Source organism: Balaenoptera physalus, assembly GCF_965194825.1.
Source record: "Balaenoptera physalus genome assembly, chromosome: 3".
Taxonomy (NCBI): domain Eukaryota; kingdom Metazoa; phylum Chordata; class Mammalia; order Artiodactyla; family Balaenopteridae; genus Balaenoptera; species Balaenoptera physalus.
The window spans coordinates 59,778,686-59,800,840 of NC_138890.1; the positions used below are offsets into that span (position 1 = coordinate 59,778,686).

The window sequence follows — 22,155 nt, forward strand, 5'->3', positions numbered from 1 at the left end:
TTATTCTCAGGCCTATTCTACAGCTCTATCTACAGAGCTGTGCTTTAACACCACATACTTAAGACAAATCCTCATTTCTCAAACAATTTTATGGTCAAGGTTTCATATATCTGAAAAGAAAATGGAAAGTAAAACAATTCTCTAGTCCTATTTTTCTAGAGAGGAAACATAGCAGATTATAATCCAATCACAGGTAATACACACACACACACACAGTTTACCAGATAACCCTTGTCATTGTTAATAACTCGAGAAAGCCAACTACATGATACTGCGAGGGGGCGGGGGGAATGTGAAAAATGCATGACTTTGTGAAAGACCCCTTGACTACTATCTCACCTCATTTTGAGAAACAGCTTCGTTTTTTAGAATAATCAGGTTCCCAGCACTCTGCCCACTTTGGCCTGTGAGGTGCCTGCTGTCACCTGCTGCTGCTTGGGCTCCCCCAGGTCCCAGTCCTGGCTGCGCCCCTGTGTTGTAAAACATGAAAGTGTCACTCCCTGAGCCTGCTGTCAGACAGGCCTTGTAGCAGTAGGTCTTGGTGAGGGAGCCGTTCCCTCGCACTTCAATGAAGTGAGGCTGCACTTTGAGGCCGTGTGGTATCCTGGCATCAATATTGTTGTTGGCCTGTTTGTAGAGTTCTGCAGGGCACCTCTCCCTCACTCCACAGAAGCCTCCACAGCACGCAGTGCCATAAGCAGTGTAGCGGTAGCACTTGATGATGCTCAAAACAATGATTGCCAAAAGAAATATAAAAGACACTGTGCTTAATGCTATGATTAGATAAAGTGTAATTTCAGAGTATGTCCGAGGACTTCTCACATGTCTCTGAGTGTCAGGGAGGATTCTGGAGACCCTATCCACCACAGCTACTGTAATGGCCACAGAGGCTGACAGCGATGGCTCTCCATTGTCTCGGACCACCACGGTCAGGTTGAAAGTGGTTCCACTCTCATCTCCCATCTTCCTGGTAGTCCTAATTTCTCCTGTATGTAGCTCTACTTTAAAGAGGTCCAGGTCAGAAATCTGGGCCAGATGGTAAAAGAGCCAAGCATTCTGCCCGGAGTCTGAGTCCATGGCTATGACTTTAGTGACCAGGTAACCAGCAGGGGCAGTTCGAGGCACCATTTCAATGGCTGCTGACGAATTGGTTGAGGTAGGATATAGGATGTGAGGGGCATGGTCATTCACGTCCACCACATACACGTTGGTGGTCACAGTGCTGCTCAGTGGTGGGCTCCCCTTGTCCCGGGCCTCCACAGTCACAAAGAACTCCCGAAACTTCTCATAATCAAAGGAGTTGACAGCATAAAGGCTGCCACTGGCACTGTTAATGGAGACATAGGAGGTGACTGGCAGCCCTTGAATCTCCCTCTCCAGGAGGGAGTAGGTCACCTCCGAATTCTCCTTTTCATCTGGGTCTGTGGCTTGCACAGTGCAGAGCAACACCCCTGGCAAATTGTTCTCCTCGATGTAAATGGAGTAGGAGTCCTTCAGGAAACTGGGCGGATTGTCATTGATGTCAGAGATCTCAACCTGCAGTGTCCGCTGGGATGTGAGCTGTGGTACTCCCCCATCAGTGGCCGTCACTGTGATGTTGTAGGCAGCCGCCTGCTCCCTGTCCAGGGGGCCACTCACCACCAGTGTGTAGGAGTTTCCAAAGCCATTCAGTCGGAAAGGCAGTGTGGCCTCCAGGCCCAGGCTCACTTTCCGGTTGGGACCTGAGTCTTGGTCATTGACACTGAGAAGGGCCACAACGGTGTTGGGGGCAGCATCTTCAGGCACTGGGCTGTACAGGTCCGTGAGCACCACCTCTGGTGCGTTATCATTCACGTCCACGATGTCCACCAGCACCTTGCAGTGACCCACCATGGGCACTGGACCCCGGTCTGTTGCCTGCACATAGATCTGGTAGGAAGAGGCCTCCTCATAATCCAGCTCTCCACTTACCCGCACTTCCCCCGTGCTGGCGTCGATGCTGAAGAGCTGCCTCTCCCGGTCCGACGTGTAGCTGCTCAAGGAGTACGTGAGCTCGCCATTGGAGCCCTCATCCGGGTCTGAGGCATTCAGCTTCACCACCAATGTGCCTGGGGGCGCGTCCTCCCGAAGCTGGACGCGGTAAGTGGACTGGTCGAAGGCGGGAGAATTGTCGTTAGTGTCCAGGACAAGCACAGAGATCTGCGCGGTGCCCGAGCGGGCAGGGCTGCCCCCGTCCACAGCTGTGAGAACCAGGTGGTGCAAGACTGCCTGCTCGCGGTCTAGGCCCTTACGCAGCACCAGCTCCAGCACCTTACTGTTCTCCTGCAGGGGTTTCAGGTCCAGCTCGAAGTGCTCGCTGGGGCTGAGCTCGTAGGTCTGCACCGAGTTGGTGCCCACGTCGGGGTCCTGCGCGCTCTCTATGTGAAAGCGCGCTCCAGGTGCCACCGATTCGCTTACCTGAAGCTGGTAGTCGGGCCGCGGGAAGCGCGGCGAGTTGTCGTTGATGTCCAGTACCTCCACCTCCACGGCACTCACCGCCACGGGGCTGTGCGCCAGCACTTCCAGGCTGAGCAGGCAGCGAGGCCGCTGCTCACACAGCGCCTCCCGGTCAATGCGCTCGTTGACGAAGAGAGCTCCACTGGTCAGGTCCAGCTCCAGGTAGCGCGGGCTGGGCGCACCCAGGTGGTTGATACGCAGGCAGCCCGGCCCCAAGCGCCGCAGCTCCAGCCCCAGCGCGCGAGCCACGTTGCCCACAAGCGCGCCAGGTGTCTGCTCCTCCGGCACCGAGTATCGCAGCTGGGAGGCCGCTGGGCCCGGCAGCAGCAGTAGCAGCAGGAAAAGCAGCAGCAGCCAGGACATGGGCGTCCGGAGTCGGGGATGCTCTGTTGCCCCAGGTCTGGTACCCGCCAGCTCCATAGCCACCAGCCGCGGCGGAGGCAGCCGGGCAGGGCCGGAGGCAGCAGCTTCCCCAGCCGTGCTCCACGCCGGGGCCGCGCCTCCGCCTCCGCTCGTGCCGCCCTGCGCCCGCTCCCCCACGCCTCACGAGCTAGCAAACGCCGGGGCCGCTCCCCTCGTGGGCCCTCCGGAGGGCTCCTGGCCCCGCCGCCCGCTCTGACTCCCCATATCTCAGCTCCTCCGCTCGCCTCGGAGTCACTCAGCCCGGCTTCGTTTCCTGCCGCCGCCGCCGCTGGTCCAGGGGGAGGGAAGAGGAAGCAGAAGAGGAGGGGGAGGAATGCTCAGCAAGTCCGGCTCCGATTCCGCACCGAGGTGGCGGACGGCGACCCGGACTGCCCAGTCGCTCCAGCCACTCCAGCCCCAGCTCCTTCGCCCCGGACCGGCCGGATCCCAGCAGACCCCGGGAACACGGCCACTCCCTTTTTCCCTGCCCCCACTGTCCTGTTCAGCCGGTCTCCACGGTCCCTCGGCTGCTGAACTGGTCTTGTAAGGAGATTATTCTAGGAAAAGCAGTTAAGTCTCTAGGACTTGGGCTTTCAGCTCCCAGGAAAAGATTTCCAAGCGCAAGTCAAGAAAATACACCGAGGGCCTTGGCTAAGTACGGATATCTGGGCGGCGGCTCCACGTTCAAAGAAACAAACGCAAGTGAGGCGCTCTGAGGTTACTGATGATGGGGATTATTTCCCTGACACCAACATTTTCCCTGAATACTCCTAAATACTGCAGAAACTTCTAGGGCAGAGGGAGGGGGGGTGGCAAGTGCTGTCATCTTTCGCGGAGCAAGCCTAAAACTAGCATCCTGCGATCCAACACTCAATTCTGCTCCTAGCCAAGTGGCTTTTACTTCCAGTGTGTGCCTTGGCAAATAACCAATATTTCAGGTTTTAATATTCTTTCTTTAAAAAATTGGTTCCATGAAGCTGCAGGCTAAGCTCTTATTTGACCCCTTTTGATCATAGTGGGGAGAATCTAGTAAAATTTTAAAGAGATCCTTCCCTCAAGCTTTTCCTCATTTTACTTCACATTTTTTTCATTTATCACCCAAGACATTTTCTTTCTTTCAAGAGTGATATAAATTTTTTTCTTTAACGGATGACAATGTCTTCAAGAGCCTGCAAAACCATTACATCAAGAGAGTTACTCTTGATTTCCCAAGCCTGGCTGGAATTTGGACTCCATTAATGCTTTGCAGTGAAAAGTCTGCTGTTATTAAGCAAAATGTGGAAGGCTGGGATTTATCTCACAATAGCCAGCAATTTCAATAGCTGCAGCTCATCTTACATAAATATAAGGTTCCTTTACCCCTCCGGGTCTCTGTTCCCCTAAGACTCCCCCCTTGTATTGCTGCAGAGGCAACGAAAGGATAACCAATTGTCAGTGAACAAGAAGGCAGAAGGATCAGAGGAAGCCTTTCTGTTCTGTGTCATTGCCTCTGTTTCTCTGTTTTGAACATCCACTTTTCCCAGGCCCTCCCATCTATTCCACAAGAGTTTAAAATTCATTGTCCCACTTGTACAAAAGCACTCACTAAAATGTCCTTTCTCCTTCTCTTCTCTCAGCATCCTCTTGCCCCTAGATCTTCTGCTGTCATTTTCTAGCTATGAACTGGAACAAAACTAGAAGGAGACCTGACATTTGGCACACTTCCCTCCTTCAGGGCATAGTTGAAGGGGCCAAGGCACCCAGGTTTCAAAGGCCTGGACTAGCACATCTCCTCCTCCCACCTACCAAGTACAGCAGCTGACAACTCCACAACCTAACCCATTTTATTCCAGAGAAGCTCCCAGCTTCCTCCTATCCCTGCTGCTTCTTATTGGTCCTCTTTGTTCCCTCAGGAGTGCAAAGTGGGAAGCAACTTCCATCACATTCTATTCCTGTTTCCGTTCGTAGGCCTCTGGCTTCTCCCTCTCTGTCTGCTTCCTCCCAAAATGTCCCTACAGTAACCCTGTCTCTGCTGTGGTAATTTGATCTCAGAAAGCCTTTAACTCTCAAGTGCATGAAATGTAGGCCTGGCCTTTGTCTTCACCCATTACTTATTTCTGAAAATAAATGGCTTATAAGTGGAATCAAGTTAAAAGTTGTCAGGAAGAGTGACCTTTTCTTCCCTCATCTCCTCCCAGGCTTTCACAGTCACTGCCACCTCTGCCCACAGCTCTGAAACCTGGTCACTAGGCATTGACCATGCGTGGACCTGTGCCCCTGAAAAGATCACAGGCACTTAAAGAAGAGATTAAAATGACAGAGGCTTGGTAATGTTTTTAATGGAAGCCCCCAAGTGTCAAATCTCAGGAGAAAAATCAGGGCCCCTCTTTTAGCAATCTTGTCATCTTCCAGCAAGGACATCTGCCAGGTTGTCCATTTTGATGTGTTGGGATCATAAGCTTCAACTAGTACTTACTCCCTCAATGACTGAGAAGAAAAACATAGCACCAACACAAATCAGCCACCTCTTCAAAGACGTACTAAAGAGATGGCAAACTCTGTATGTGGCCCTACAATGATTTAGTTGCTCATACTATTGTACATGTCTCATGCCGACCTTACTAGTTGGTGGATTGCTTAGATTGCTGGCAAGTGCCCTGTCTACGAATATTAATACTAATGCCTCAACCACACCACTATGCATTCCTTCCTTTCCTTGGACCTTCAAGAACCCCCTATTGAAAAGCAGAATAGCGCAGATTTTGAAGTCAGTCATACCCCTGCCAATGACTAACCGTGTGGCCTTTGTCATGTTACTTAACCTAAGCTTCAGTTAACTCATTTTAATTGGGGAAGACAATTTTAAGTAAACTCATAGAATCATTACGATTACATGAGATGATGTATATAAAACAATCTGAGGGAGATTAAGAGGTATAAACTTCCACTTACAAAATAAATAAGTCACAGGTATGAAATGTACACTATGGGGAATACAGTCAATAATAATGGGATATCTTTGTATGGTGACAAATGCTAACTAGACTTATGGTGATCATTTTGTAACACACAGAAATATTGAATCACTATGTTGTGTACCAGAAATTAACATAGTGCTATAGGTCAATTATACTTCACAAACAAACACACAGAAAAAGAAATCACACAACACTGTAAATCAACTATACGCCAATAAAATTTTTAAAAAAAGAAATAAGATCTGTGGTTACCAGAGGTGGGGGGGGGGTAGGAGGGGGGAGTTTAGATGAAGGTAGTCAAAAGGTACAAACTGCAAGTTATAAGATAAATAAGTACTAGGGATATAATGTACAACATGATAAATATAATTAACACTGCTGTATGCTATACATGAAAGCTGTTAAGAGAATAAATCCTAAGAGTTCTCATGACGAGGAAAAGATTTTTCTTTCATTTTCTATCTATATGAGATAATGGATGTTCATTAAACTTATTGTGGTAATCATTTCATGATGTATGTAACTTAAATCATCATGCTGTACACCTTAAAATTATACAATGCTGTATGTCAATTATATCTCAATAAAACTGGAAAGAAAAAAAACCAATCTGCACAGTAATTGACAGGTACGTTATTATTATTATCATTATTATTGTTATGATTAAAATGCAACAATTTATTATCATCAGATAACCTTAGTTGACAGTCTATATATAGCATGACCCTTTAAGGTATCAAACAGAGATCTGCACCTGTAACTATGCCAGACAGGAAGTCAGTGATGATGGGAAAGATGAGTGTGCACCAAAGTTAAGCTTACCCAATTATTTCTAGAGCTTAGCCTATATTTTGAAAACAAAAACCAGTCCCTTTCTATATCAGCAAAGAAAAGGGACTTCCGTCATGAGAATTCCTTCAAGGGATTTGTTCCCTCACAAGAGATTCACCTTTTTAGGATATGTGAAAATACTTCAGCAACAGAGTCCAGAAGTGTTCCCCAAAATGCTGTAATCTCTAGCGCCCAGTATAGAGCTTGGCACAGAGGTACTTAATTAATGTTTCTTGAACAGAACTACATTTACAACTTTACCTGTGCAATTCTCTCAAATAGAAATAGCTTCATCTTTTCTCTCCCCCTTTTAAATGTTCTCTATATTTCAATGTCCATCTTAAAACCTACCTAATCCATGAAACATTGTTTACTCTAAACATACTGCCTTTTTTTTTCCTCTTTCGTAGTCTACATCTCTCTCAATGCTGACATTCAGAATTCTGAATGTGTCATTCTTTAATTCATCCAAATGCCTTAATATTATTTCCTTACCTTAATTATACACAACCTACAAGCAGAAGCCATGTCGTATATGTCTGTGTATTTCTTCACAGTGTAGGAAAACTTACAGACTCTCAATAAATAAGTGATGGCTGTTTCATTTTCTTCAGATCCTTTTTTAGCAGATTTAAGAAGTGCTGCTACTTCTCCCTTTTTTCCCCAGGTCTAATGGTGAGAGGGCTCAAGAGCCTGCAATGATTTTACTTCCTTTAAAATTTGAAATTCAAAATATTTCAAACCTGGAGAACTGAATCCTACTAATGAAGTTGCTGGACGCTAAGAAAGGCTCTGCTCAAAAGTATTATCACTCTTTCTACTTTATATTATAATTAAAAATTATAAAATAAAGGTATTCCTTGCTCATAACTAACATGGAAAGTGACATGATACGAGAAGTGCCACAAAAAGACATGATTTTGTTTACCCTCATGTTAGACGAGAACTTTGAAATAGTATCCCTTAACTGTATCTGTAAAATGCATCTATCACAAGGTCATTGGACACAGGAGCAAAACCAATCAGAACACAACCCAATTAAGCCTCTAAGAAAAATACTGGTATGGGACTTCCCTGGTGGTCCAGTGGTTAAGACTCCCAATGCAGGGGGCCCAGGTTCTATCCCTGGCCAGGGAACTAGATCCCCCATGCTGCAACTAAAGATCCCGCGTGCCACGCTAAAAAAAAAAGAAAAGATCCCACACGCGGCAACGAAGATCCCGCATGCCAACTAAGACCTGGAGCAGTCAAATAAATAAGTAAATATTAAAAAAAAAAAAAAGAAAGACAAATACTGGTACTCAGTGAATTCTCCTAATTCACATAAATTTTCCTTTCTCTATTATTAGTGCCATTACAAATCATTTTACTTTGGGGAACCAAACAATCTGGAGTCTTTCGGCCACAGGGCAAGGGGACATGCTCATTAGTTGGATCAGGCTTTGGGCTGACCATTATGGGAGTATCTGCCAAATAGGGAAGGTTCTAATTTTCAATTTTAAGTTGTATATTTATGTTGTTCCACAAACTGAGCACATGATATATAATTTAAAAACAGAGACAAATGAACATCCCAATGTTTAGTGTGGTCCAAAATAGTTTTAAAATTCCATCTTGTTATAAACGAACTGCACTTCTGATCTTTATGCATCTTCAGAAGGAAAATGCTTACCAACATGATTACAGCGTTCGTCACAGGTACAGCATCCAATGGTTGGAGAGAGAAAAAAGATTTTTCAGATAACATTATAGCTGATTTTTTCCCACAGTCCCTTCCCTCCAGAGGGAATGCATTAACTTTTAGGGAAAGATCCTCTAAGTTTTTATTGATAGGTCTGAGAAATTAATATACTGTTGATTTTTGACTGAGGCATCTGAAAATTGCTTAGAATAAACAAAGGAACTCAAACTATCTTTGGACAAGTACTAGTAAAAACAGAGAATACATTAAAGGCTTGGGGCAGATTGTGTAATATAAGAGACAAAATCAAACTATTCAATTATTTGAGGGCTTTGCTTCTCTATCAGTATTTTCAATTGAGATGGCCTACCAAGAATCACAGAATGTTAAAGGTTGAGAGAGATTTAGAAAGTATCTCACCCAAATTCTTTATTTTTCATTGAACAAAATGTTTAAGTAGAACTTGAACCTCAAGGTCAGTGAGGAGATAGGAAGCATAAAAGCGCTATAAGTAAGCCAAGTGACAACTGATCTTCCAGAGTACTAGAAGAACTTATAGATGTGACTAGAGTACCATATTTCCTATTTTTAAAAAACTGCCATTGAGTTTGATATAAATTCCTTCAAAACTCTATTGTTACCAAAGTAACTGTTTATGAGCACTTAAAGGCATTCAATACTAGGGACTACTTTGGCTTAACTGAAAACTGGTAACATCAAACCTACCACATAGACTTTAAAAACTTTCACATGGGCATTTTAGATTTTCAGTTGCTAGACTCGTTGATAAGGGAAATGCTACAGGCATAGGCTATTTGGAATTCGTGGAGACATTAAATAAAGTCCCCCCAATATATCCTTACAGACAGAAGGAAGAAAGGCTGCAAGACAGTATGATTAGATGATTTCATAATTGTTTGGATAACAGTGACAAAAAGTGTTTACTAATGGAATGCTTCAGCCTGGAAGGAAAATTCCTGTAGGTGACTGCCGAGATTCACCATTGGTTTTATCCCTTATTTAATATTTTATCAATGACTCAAAGTGAGGAAGCATCAAGTGTCCAGGCCAATCCAGCAACAAGTTGAGCTCTCTAGAATGATAATATCAACTGCCTAGGGTAAGCCATGATTCTAATTAAATAAAATTAGTACCAGCATTCTATCTGAGACTCAATATATGCCAGAAATTGGTAAGTTTGTATTTAATTTCTGTATTGCCATTAAAACCTGTTCCAAGTTTCCATTCATCACTCAAGGCCTTTTATTTTAATAGAAAAACTTGTTTGGCTCTGTTTCTCCTCTGCAGTTCTTGGGATTTTAGCCATAGAATAAAATAAGATGGTAATTTGACACTAAAAAATATCCTTGTTCCCAAGTGGGTTTTAGCCACAGCATTCATCGATCTGTATACCATTTTTTTCTATTTCAAAAAATGTAGATATTGTTGAGGTACCTCAAATTGGAACTGTTTTCCAGGATATGACCTAAGCTCAGTCTAAAGGAAGGCCATGGTATCTCCTTTCTATACCCATTGTGTTTGTTGCTTGGAGAAAACAAACAAACTTATACCTCCACCTAAAAAAGGGTGAATTCTCAAAAGTATCTGTTCATATATTCAGAGTATCAAGTAATTGTTGGCTTTTTGGGTCCTCCTTGCCATGCTGATGACTTAGCACTATTGTTTACATATTATGTCTATACATATTAACTCATTTAATGCTCACAAGAGCACAATCCCCAGTCAGGTTGGTACTGATGAAGAAACTGGATCCCAAAAAGGTGAAGGAATTTAACAAAATCTTCAGGAAGAAAAAAAAAAAAAAATCTTCAGGAAGCTCTTGTCCATGCCCTTGTTTCTTGAGATAGTAATACTACATCTGACCACTACACATGCACTTCTAATTAAGAATCATGTTACTGGCCTCCAGCAATTAATTTCCAAGTATTTTATACGAGATCCTATCCAATTGTTTTTATAACTACAATTTTTTTGTCTTTTAGAGACTTCAGTTGGAATATATATATATATACGTATATATACACATACATACATATATATGTATTTGGACTATATATATATTTATATATTTTTTAAATGGCTGGCCTTAGCAAAAGTGTTATACAAAATAGATTTGTATTTCATTTCCCAGCCTCTTCTTTCAGTACCATCTTCCCACCTATGATATTCTGCCTAAGTAATGGGGTTTTACAAATGAATTGGCTTGTGGGATCTTAGTTCTCCCACCAGGGATTGAACCCGGGCCCCCTGCATTGGATGCACAGAGTCCTACCCACTGGACTGCCAGGGAATTCCCAGACTTTTCTAATATAAATCTCATTAGTGTATTCCTTGTGATGGATTTTGTTACATAAATCCTTCAGCAGTTATGTGTACATTATAAGGTGGGTAAAATATAAATTCTCTAAATTAGCCAAGTTAAGATGTACTATGTATTCTGTGATATTAAAAGATCCTTTAAGGCCTTTTGATGAGAAATTAATGTTACCTAAAACCTTTATCAAAGTTAGAAACCGTGTATTAAAATTAGAAAAGACTTATAGATTCTTCAATTTTGTGGTATCCTCAGAACTTTTTACACGCATCTTTTAGGTAGTAAGATCTAGGATTAAATTTCACTAGCAATAATAGATGCAAATCCACTTCAAGGTTTTTAATCCCATTGTATGCTTAGGTCATGCACCTACTTAGGGTCCTCTTACAATAATCCTGCTTGATGTAAAACCAGACTCCAAGATTCAAGATCGGGCTCTACTGTTTATTATGTGTCACTGGGAAAGTTTTTTTTTTTTTTCCTCTAAATCTCAGGTTAGTAAAATAAAGAAAAATAGTACTTACTACCAACAGTTCCTGCTAGACATTTATTCAGATAAAACATGTAAATTTTTCATTTTATAAATTCTCAATGATTATTAGCCAGAAAAAAGAGGGGTGCAGCATGGGGATAGAAGTGTCATAAAATTATCCAAATAACCTGAGGAGAAAGGGGGATGAGTCAAAAGACAGCAAAAGCCCAAGTTTCTGCATTCTTTTTTTGCATACTCTACTTGACTGACAGAATTGAGAAGAAAACTCTAGTTCTATTTATAGCACTGGTTCTATTTATACAGCATCTCTGAACTAAGGGTCTCAAAGATCATTTAACTTATACATCTACAACTTGAAGTTGCTTGATGCCAACTTCAGCTTTTCAGCCCTGAATAGGAAAAAATATATATGTGTGTGTGTGTGTATACACACACACACACACACACACATATACATATATATACACAAAACTCCCCAATCAATCAACACTTTAACATGAGACTTTTCTTTATCTAATCTATTGGGGAATTTTCCAATAAACCCAGTGAACCAAAGACAATGGGGTGGTAACTTTAATGAAGATATAAAACTGAAGCATAGAATGGTTTGATAATTTACTAGAAATACAGAGTTGATTTCAAGCAGAACTGGGGAAAAAAATCTCACTTTCTCTCTTTCCAATTCAAAGTTACATCTATTACAACAGAGTTGTCACCCTAAGATATTCAATATCCTTTATAATTAAAATTTCATCATAGCCTCCCATGATTGGTTTTCTGCTGTACTCTCAAACTAGACTAGTATTCCTCTGATCCAATTATCATAAGCTCATTTAAACTGTATATGAAAGATTTATTGGTTCATAAATCAATGAATATATAGGATATATTGGACAGATATGCCTCCTAGGATATGTAGATTTAGTGTTCCTTAAGCTAGCAGGAGTTGAAGAATAAATAGGATTTTCAAGTTACAAAAAGTCATTCTTTCCAAGTGTCAACAATGATGTGTTAAGAAGGTAGCAGCAACCCTAAAAATGTCAGACTGTGAGTTTCCTGAGTACAAGGATGAATATTGCATCCTTGGATGAAAAATTTAGCTATAATTCTGAGAACTAGGCAATTTTAGTTTGGGGGTAGGCACAGAAAATTAAATTATCATGATCATTCCCTATTCTTATTCTCTCTCCAGTATATTTTGAAAAGAATCATGGAGAGATTCAATGGTGTTACAATAGATAACCAAATTAAATTATCAAATTTAATTCTCATTAAAGAATTTGTATATGCATCAAGGTTACTGAGTCAACATTAAAAGTGAATGGAGGGACTTCCCTGGTGGTGCAGTGGTTAAGAATCCGCCTGCCAATGCAGGGGACACAGGTTCGAGCCCTGGTCTGGGAAGATCCCACATGCCGCAGATCAACTAAGCACGGGCACCACAACTACTGAGCTGGCGCTCTAGAGCCCACGAGTCACAACTACTGAGCCCGTGAGCCACAACTACTGAAGCCTGCAGGCTTGGAGCCCCGTGCTCCACAACAAGAGAAGCCCACAATGAGAAGCCCCAAGACCTCAACAAAGAGTAGCCCCCACTCACCGCAACTAGAGAAAGCCCACGTGCAGCAACGAAGACCCAATGCAGACATAAATAAATAAATAAATAAATAAGTGAATGGAGGTTTATTTTCTCTTGATGACAATGATAGAGATGCTATTCAACAGTAAATTCCTAAAAAATTCCTAGAGCTCTGAAAAAACAACATCTACAAATTCACTCAGGTGGTTGTGTAAATTTATGTGTATAACTTCAAGAGGAAAAACGTTATTTGATATCTCAGTAGGACATAGACATATTTGCATACTTGATTAAAGTGAGCTGTAAGAAAATTAAGTTTAATGCCTTTATGTGATTTCCATTAGTTATCTTAAAATAGAATGCATCTTGGAACTCTTTCAAATTGCATATTAAGAAATTCACAACAATGACACTGACTTCAATATATATTTTCTTGAGAATTTTGTTTCTGCTTTCTTTATATCGTCACACTTTCGAGTCCAAGACTGAGGTTCTAAGCTTGGGGAACTTAAAAAAGTTAATAAATTAAAAAAAAAAAGTGAATGGAGGGACTTCCCTGGTAGCGCAGTGGTTAAGAATTCGCCTACCAATGCAGGGGACACAGGTTCTATCCCTGGTCTGGGAAGCTCCCACATGCCGCAGAGCAACTAAGCCTGTGCACCACAACTGCTGAGTCTGTGCTCTAGAGGCCACAAGCCACAACTATTGAGCCTGCGCACCGCGACAACTGAAGCCCATGTGCCCTACAGCCCACATGTCACAACTACTGAGACCATGCACCACAACTACTGAAGCCCGCGTACTCTAGGGCCCGCGTGCCACAACTACTGAACCTGCGTGCTGCAACTACTGAAGCCAGTGCGCCTAGAGCCCGTGCTCCACAAGAGAAGCCACTGCAATGAGAAGCCCGCACTTGCCACAACTAGAGAAAGCCTGTGCACAGCAACAAAGACCCAATGCAGCCAAAAAGAAAAAAAGAAATTATAAAATGATGAAAACTTAAAAAAAATATATGCATGGGGACTTCCCTGGTGGTCCAGTGGTTAAGAATCCACCTTCCAATGCAGGGGATGCAGATTCGATCCCTGGTTGGGGAACTAAGATCCCACATGCTGAGGGGCAACTAAGCCCGTGTGCCACAACTACTGAGCCTGCATGCTCTGGAGCCCATGTGCCACAACTAGAGAGCTTGTGTGCCACAACTACTGAGCTCACGTGCTCTGGAGCCCACACGCTCTGGAGCCAGTGTGCCACAATGAAAGATCCCGCATGCCGCAATGAAGATCCTGCATGCCGCAACTAACCCGCTGCAGCCAAATAAGTTAAATAAATAAATAAGTAAATAAATAAATAAAAATATGCATGGAACATGTTTTTTTAAAAGAGCTGTAAACACATATAATTGTGACTGTACTTAGGTTATGGGATTACAGATGATTTCTTTTTCTAAAACATCTACAATGATCATGTGGTACTATTTAACGGAAAAATTATTTTAAAATCTTCTTTCAACCTTACTGGCTACCTATTTCCTCAAGATAAAATCTAAAATTCTAAGCATTGCATTGAAGGATCTTATCTGATTCTAACTTACCTTTCTAGCCTCAACTTTTTCCTTGCTTACACATGTACAGTATACTCTGGCCAAAGCAAACTATTTTCAGCTTCTCTTATGCTTTCTCATTCCTCCAGGCCTTTATGGTTTTTGCTCTGCCTGAAATACTCATTCTCCACTCTACCTCCTTGCTTCCCAAATGATCCATTAATCTTCTGCTATAGAGATATCTTACACGGGAAGATTTCCCTGCCTATCCCCACCCTCCATCAAACACCATACTGAGTTAGTTGCTTTTCCTCTGGGCTTCCTAGGTAGCACATATTTGTTTCACTGTAGCTCTAATTTGTTTGTATTATATTTGACAGTTTACCTGTTTATTGTTGAGATATCTTTCACTGTTATGGATTATATCTTATCTGTCTCCACATTTTGAGTGTCTCATGCTCAAAAAAGCATGTCAAATGGAGTGACTAGAATAAAGAAATATAGAAATTGTTTTATGTCAAGTAAAGCCACAAATACCACCTCTAATAAAGTTTGATTATCTGAATGTTTTTGTGTTTTCTTTCTTTATTGAAATATAGTTGATTTACAATGTCATGTTAGTGTCAGGTATACAGCACAGTGATTCAGTTATATACATATACACACACATATATATGTATATATGTATATATATATGTGTGTGTATATATATGTATTCTTTTTCAGATTCTTTTACCTTATAGGTTATTGTCTGAATGTTTTAAGTGAAAGCATGTGCTCTCTTGGTTCGACTAAGTATTTCATAGTAGGACTAATGTATGAATTACTTTCTTTCCAAAATTAATAATAAAATATTTAAATCCCCCTATAAAGCATTTCAATACTACTTAGATGCTAGTCTGCTGGTGATAAAACTGTATGATAGGGAATCTCAGCTAATGGCAGCCTAAATTATTCAGAGCAGCCATCTTACTAAAAGCAAGTAAATATTCTGGATAAAATATTAAAACAATTATCTTAAAAGCACTGAAAACCTGATAAGTTAATGAGGAACTGCTAAGACAAATTCTGGAGGAAACTTAAATCCAAAGAGGTGAGCAGAATTTTGAACTTGCTTTTCGTTCTGAAAGCATCTGCCAGCGCAAACTTGGACATAAATTCAGATAATTTGTGGGATGAGGAAGACAGAAATTAAGGACCAGAATGTACATAAACTAAGGATTCTTATAGGATCTCCAAACTACAGTAATCTGGAACCCCAAGGACTATATTCTCCAGGTAATGGTGTAACAAACCTACCCACTCTCCAGCCCAGAGAACTGCTGGGGAGTTTGACTTGGAGCCAACCAGAACAGAAGGAAAACAGGAAAGGAAAAAAAATCTTATAAAGTTGTGGTTGGATACTGGATATCCCACAGATTTTCAGCTGGGCATACATAGAGTCTAAGTCTCCAAAGACCCTCAAGTCTTGAACTTAGATTAAAGCAGTTTACGACTAGTAGTTTTCAGACACTGGCAGATGTAAATAAAAATCTATCCTGAAGGCACTTTCATTCAAGAGCTCAGGATATCCTGACAAATATTATTTTCAGGGTAATGACCATCACAAGTCAGGGGAAATCTGGCACACATGGAAATATGGAGCTGTGATCAAAAACCAGCTGAAGCAGCAGATAGCAGAAACATACTTTCAGACTGCAGACTCTAGAAATATCAAAGATTTAATATATCTACAGAAATAAAAAGCAAGCTTGAAAATATTTTCAGAGAAGAAAAAATAAATTTAAAATGTCCCAGCAGATTTGAACAATAATAAATAGAATTTTTAAATGAAAAATATAATAACTAAAAAAAAAACCTCAAGGGAAACTTCTAATAGCATATTAGACACAAAATGAAGACAAAATTCATAAAACTGTAAGAAAACTAATAAGAAATAACTCATAAAACAGCACAATGAGACAACAGTGGAACCCCGAAGACAGCTGATAACTCTAATGTGTCAAAATGAAATAAATGCCAACCTAGAATTCTATAGCCAAGGAAAAATATCAAGAATGACATTATAGGCAAACAAAAACTAAAATAGTTCATCACCAGCAGAAGTAGAGATAAAGAGAGTTATTTCATAATGTTAAAAGTTTCAATTAACAGGAAAATATTACAAATTTAAATTTGGTTAAGTATCTAAATAAAATAAAAAGCCTCAAAATATATGAAGTAAAATATTGACATAAGTCCAAGAAGAAATAAGCAATTCACCATTTATAGTGGGACACTTTAACATAACTTTTCAGTCACATAAAATAAGCAAATAAAAAGAATAAAAAAGAATATAGAATATTTGAACAACACAATTAGCAAAAGACTTAACAAACATATATAGAGCACTCCTATAGGCAATTTCAGAATACTACCTTTTCATGAACATAGACATTCATGAACATTTACAAAAATTGACCATTCACACCCTGAAATCCTATACGAGAATCAATGATATGCAGCTATATAAACAACATGGATGAATCTCACAAATAATCATGTTTAGCCAAAGATAATAAAACAAAAGCATACATACTATATAATTCCATATATATAAAGTATAAAAACAGCAAAACAAATCAAGGTTGTCAGAAGTCAGAATAGTGGTTACCCTCGGGCGGATTGTTATTGGAGTTTCTGGAGTGCTGACAATGTTCTGTGTCTAGATCTGTGTGCTAGTTACATAGATGTGTTAAATTTGTGTACATTTATCCAGCTGTACATTTATGATGTGTGCACTTTTCTATACGTATATTATACTTCAATAAACAAAAAGTTTCCAAAAAATGACTATATGATGGGCTGCAAAGCAAATTTCAACAAATATGAAAGAATTAAAATCACACTGGATATGATTTGATGACAGTGGGATGTAACAAGAAATCTATAACTAAAAGATTATAGAATATAATCTTTATATATATAATATATACATATAATCTTTATATATATAATATATACATATAATCTTTATATAATACAATATGTTTAATTTTCATAAACGCACCATGTACTCATGTGCATTTTAAAGGTTTTAAAGAGTTTCATTCTGCAGTTGTTGAGTGATTTTATACACACACACATACAAGTTTGTTATCCCCCTTATTCAAATTCTCTGTATCCTTATTGATTTTCTTTTGTCTCCTTATTCTGTTTCTGAACAAAGTATGTTAAAATTTCCCATTCTGGTATGGATTTCTCTACTTCTCCTTAGAGTTTACCCATTTTTGCTTAAGGTACTTAAAGATTATGTTATTAATTAGTGGATTGACCCTTGTATTATCATGTAACGTCCCTATTTATATCTATATGGCTTCTTGCCTTAGGGTCCACTATAAGTGATATGTGTATAGCTAGCTATACAGTTTTCCTTTTCATAACTGTTTACACGGTATGTCTCTTTCCAACCTTTTACTTACAACTTTTCTTTATCCTTTTTATAATGGTGTGTCTCTAATAGGTGACATATGGGTGTTTAATTTCTAACCAGTCTGACCATCTTTGTTAATTGGAGTGTTTAGTCTGTTTACATTTAATGTAACTAGTGATATACCTGGATTTTAATCACCTACTTGTATTTATTTACCTTATCTAATTTGCCTTTTCCCCCTCTTTCTTGCCTTCTTTTAGACTAATTAAGTATATTTTTATCTTATTTTCTCCCCACTATTAACTTATTGGTTACTTTTTTTTTTTTACTATCTTAAGTGGATTATCTTAGAAGATAATCCTTCATCCTTGACTTATTAAAGTCTAATATAATTTTTTACTTTCACCATTTCCAGGACAATGCAATGGGCTCAAATCCTTTTAATTCCATTTATCTCTCTCCATATTTTTGTTATTGTCCTCATATACTTCAGTTATTTTTATATTTTAAATTCTACTATGCATTATTATTGTTTTATTCAGTAAGTATTTACTTTCTCCGCTGCTTCCTTCTCTTCCTTCCTTCCTTCCCTCCTATATTTCTATGCTTCTACTTGGGAATATTTTCCATATAACTAAAGAAATTATTTACTATCTCCTTCATGCAAATCTGATTGAGATGTATTTCCTCAATTTTGTTTTGCTTGAAAATATTTTTATTTACTTCTTTTGTTTGTTTATTGGTTTTTGTTTGTTTTATTTGGGATTTTGGTTCCCCGACCAAGGATCGAACCCACGTTCCCTGCAGTGGAAGCTCGGAGTCTTAACCACTGGACCACCAGGGAAGTCCGTATTTACTTCTTTTTCTGAAGGATATTTTTTCTGGGTATAAAATTCTAGGTTATCAGATTTTTTTTTAAAGCCCTTGAAGATGTCATTTCATTGTTTTCTGGCTTCCATTTTTTTTTTGAGATCTCAGTTGTCAGTCTTCCTATTGCTCATTTTAAGGTAATATGTTTTTTATTTTTTATTTTTTGGCATTCAAAAGATGGCTCACTGAAAAAACTAATAGAATCAATAAATCTATGGCAAAACTTACCAAAAAAAGAGAAATAAAAAATACCGAACTAGGAATGCAAAAAGAAACATTATATGGTTCTTACAACATTAAAATAATAATAAGAAATATTATGAACAATTTTAAGCCTATACATTATAAATTTATATTTGTGCATTTGACTAAATGCACAAATTTATTGGAAAACACAATGAAGCAAATTGCTACAACTAGAAACAGAAGATCTGTATAGTTCCATACCTATAATAGATATTGATTAATAATTAAAAACGTTTTCATGAAGAGAACTCTAGTCCAATAAGGCTTCACTTTGAATTCTTCCAAATGTTTATGGGAGGAAAAAAAACTGACTTATATACACAAACTTTCTAAAGAATTGAAAAAAGGTAACACTTATCAATTTACTATATGAGGCCAGCATAGTCTTGATACCAAACCCTGACAAAAACATTATAAAAATGGAAATTTTCTATCATAAACCCAGATTTTTAAAATTCTAAGCAAAATGTTAGGAAACTAAATCTAGTGATATTTTAAAAAGATAATACATTGAAACTAGATTTATTGTAAAAATGGAAGATTGGTTTATTACTATTAAATAGACCAACATAATTCATGGTTTGAATACAATAAAAGGATGAAAATCATAGATCACCTCAATAAACAGAAAAATATGTGATAAATTTAACACGCATTCATTATTTTAAAAAAAAGAAGGTTAAAAGAAACAACATCTTAGTATGTTGGAATGGGAAGGAAACTTCCTTAGTCTAAAAATATCTGGAAAAAAAGTCAAACAATGTATTTTACATTAAATATTAAAAACTTTCTGAGATCAGGAATAAAACAAGATTACCAATTATCATCACTTCAATTCAACAATGCCATAAAACAGGAAAACTATATGGTTAGAAGTAGAAATAAATAAGTAAACTAACATTATTTGGAGATGGCATGATAATATATGTAGAAAATATAAAATAATATAAAATGTGAGATTTTAAAATAAATTTAGCAAGGACACTGAATACAAAATTAATATAAAAATGGTTTTATATTTATATACTTGCAACAAAAACTATAAAATAAAACATTTAAAATAGCATTTAAAATAGCATTTAAAAGAGCATCAAAATATCAAATATCTAATGAAAGTTGTGCAGAGACCTTAGGAGAGGGGGTAGAAAAAGGTATTCCATGTAAATGGAAACAAAAAGAAAGCTGGAGGAGCAATACTTATATCAGACAAAATACACTTTAACACAAAGAGTATAATAAGACACAAAGAAGGAACTTACATTATAATAAAGGGATCAATCCAACAAGAAGATGTAACAATTGTAAATATATTGCATTGGCCTAAAAGGTCGTTCAGGTTTTTCTGTAACATCTTACAGAAAAACCTGAATGACCTTTTTGACCAACCCAATATATGCACCCAACATAGGAGCACCTAAATACATAAAGCAAATATTAATAAATGTAATGAAAGAAATTAACAGTAACACAATAATAGAAAAGGACTTTAACATGCCACTTACATTAGTGAATAGATCACCCAGACAAAAAATCAATAAGGAAATGCTGGCCTTAAATGATACATTAGGCCAGATGAACTTACTAGATATATAGTCCATTCCATGCAAAAGCAACAGAAAACACATTCTTTTCAAGTACACATGGAGCATTCTCCAGGATAGATCACATGCTAAGCCACAAAACAAGACCCAGTAAATTTTAGAAGAATGAAATCACATCAAGCATCTTTTCCAGCCACAACACTATAAGACTAGAAATCAACTATAAAGAAAAAAACCCCAAAAACACAAACATGTGGAGGCTAAACAATATGCTAAACAACCAAAGGGTCACTGAAGAAGTCAAAGAGAAAATCGAAAAATACCTGGAGATAAATGAAAACAGAAACACAACGATCCCAAATCTATGGGACACAGCAAAAGCAGTTTTAAAAGGGAAGATTACAGCAATACAAGCCTACCTTAGGCTTGTACCTTAGGAAATAAGAAAAATCTTAAACAGTCTAACTTTACACATAAAGGAACTAGAAAAAGAATAACAAACAAAACCCAAAGTTAGCAGAAGGAAAGAAATCATAAAGACCAAAGAAGAAATTTATGAAATAGAGACTAAAAAAAAAAAAAAGAAAACATCAATGAAACTAAGAGCTGGTTCTTTGAAAAGATAAACAAAATTGATAAACCTTTAGCCAGACTCATGAAGAAAAAAAGAGGACCCAAATAAATAAAATCAGAAATGAAAAGAAGTGACAACTGACATCACAGAAATACAAATATCATAAGAGATTACTATGAACAATTATATGCAAATAAAATGGACAACCTAGAAGAAATGAATAAAGCAAAAATAAACAAATGGGACCACATCAAACTAAAACAGTTTTGCACAGCAAAGGAATCTATCAACAAAATGAAAACACCACCTACTGATTGGGACAAGATATTTGCAAATGACATATACAATAAGTGGTTAATATCCAAAATATACAAAGAACTCATATAACTCAACATCAAAAAAACAAAAACAACCTGATTAAAAAATGGGCAGAGGATCTGAATAGACATTTTTCCAAAGAAGACATACAGATGGCCAACAGTTACATGAAAAGATGCTCAACATCACTAATCATCAGGGAAATGCAAATCAAAACCACATTGAGACATCACGTCACACCTGTCAGAATGGCTATTATCAAAAAGACAACAAATAAGAAAGAAGTGTTGGCGACAATGTGGAGAAAAGGGAACACTCATGCACTGTTTAAAGGAATGTAAACCAGTGCAACCACTACAGAAAACAGTATGATGTTTCCTCAAAAGATTAAAAATAGAACTACCATACAATCCAGCAATTCCACTTCTCGGTATTTTTCCAAAGAAAATGAAAATATTAATTTGAAAAGATATATGAACCCCTATGTTCAATGCAGCATTAATCACTATTAATAGCCAAGATACGGAAGCAACCTAAGTGCCCAGAAACAGTGCCCAGCTGAGATGAATACTACTCAGCCATAGAAAAGAATGAAATCTTGCCATTTGTGACAACCTGGATGGACCTTGAGGTTATTATGCTAAGTGAAATAAGTCAGACAACCACAAATACTGTAAGATTCCACTTATATGTGGACTCTAAAAACAAAACAAATGAATAAACAAAACAGAAACAGAGTCATAGATACAGAGAACAAACAGGTGGTTGCCAGAAGGGAAGGGGTTGGGGGAAGAGTGAACTAGGTAAGGGAAATTAAGAGGTGCAAACTTCCAGTTACAGAATAAATGAGTCACAGGTATAAAATGTACAGTGTGGAAAATACAGTCAATAATAATGT

The 22,155-nt window shown here is 38.6% G+C and overlaps 1 protein-coding gene across 1 annotated transcript in view; it reads right to left on the minus strand.

Moving 5' to 3' along the window:
* Positions 1 to 22,155, minus strand: part of LOC309657696 (uncharacterized protein) — a 108,097-nt gene that overhangs the window by 45,347 nt on the left and 40,595 nt on the right. Inside the window, exons 6-7 of the mRNA XM_082455520.1 lie at positions 3,243 to 3,434; positions 340 to 2,997 (exon numbers count right to left, since the gene is read on the minus strand). Coding sequence (XP_082311646.1) covers positions 340 to 2,997; positions 3,243 to 3,434 — 2,850 coding nt within the window. The remainder of the gene's footprint in view (positions 1 to 339; positions 2,998 to 3,242; positions 3,435 to 22,155) is intronic.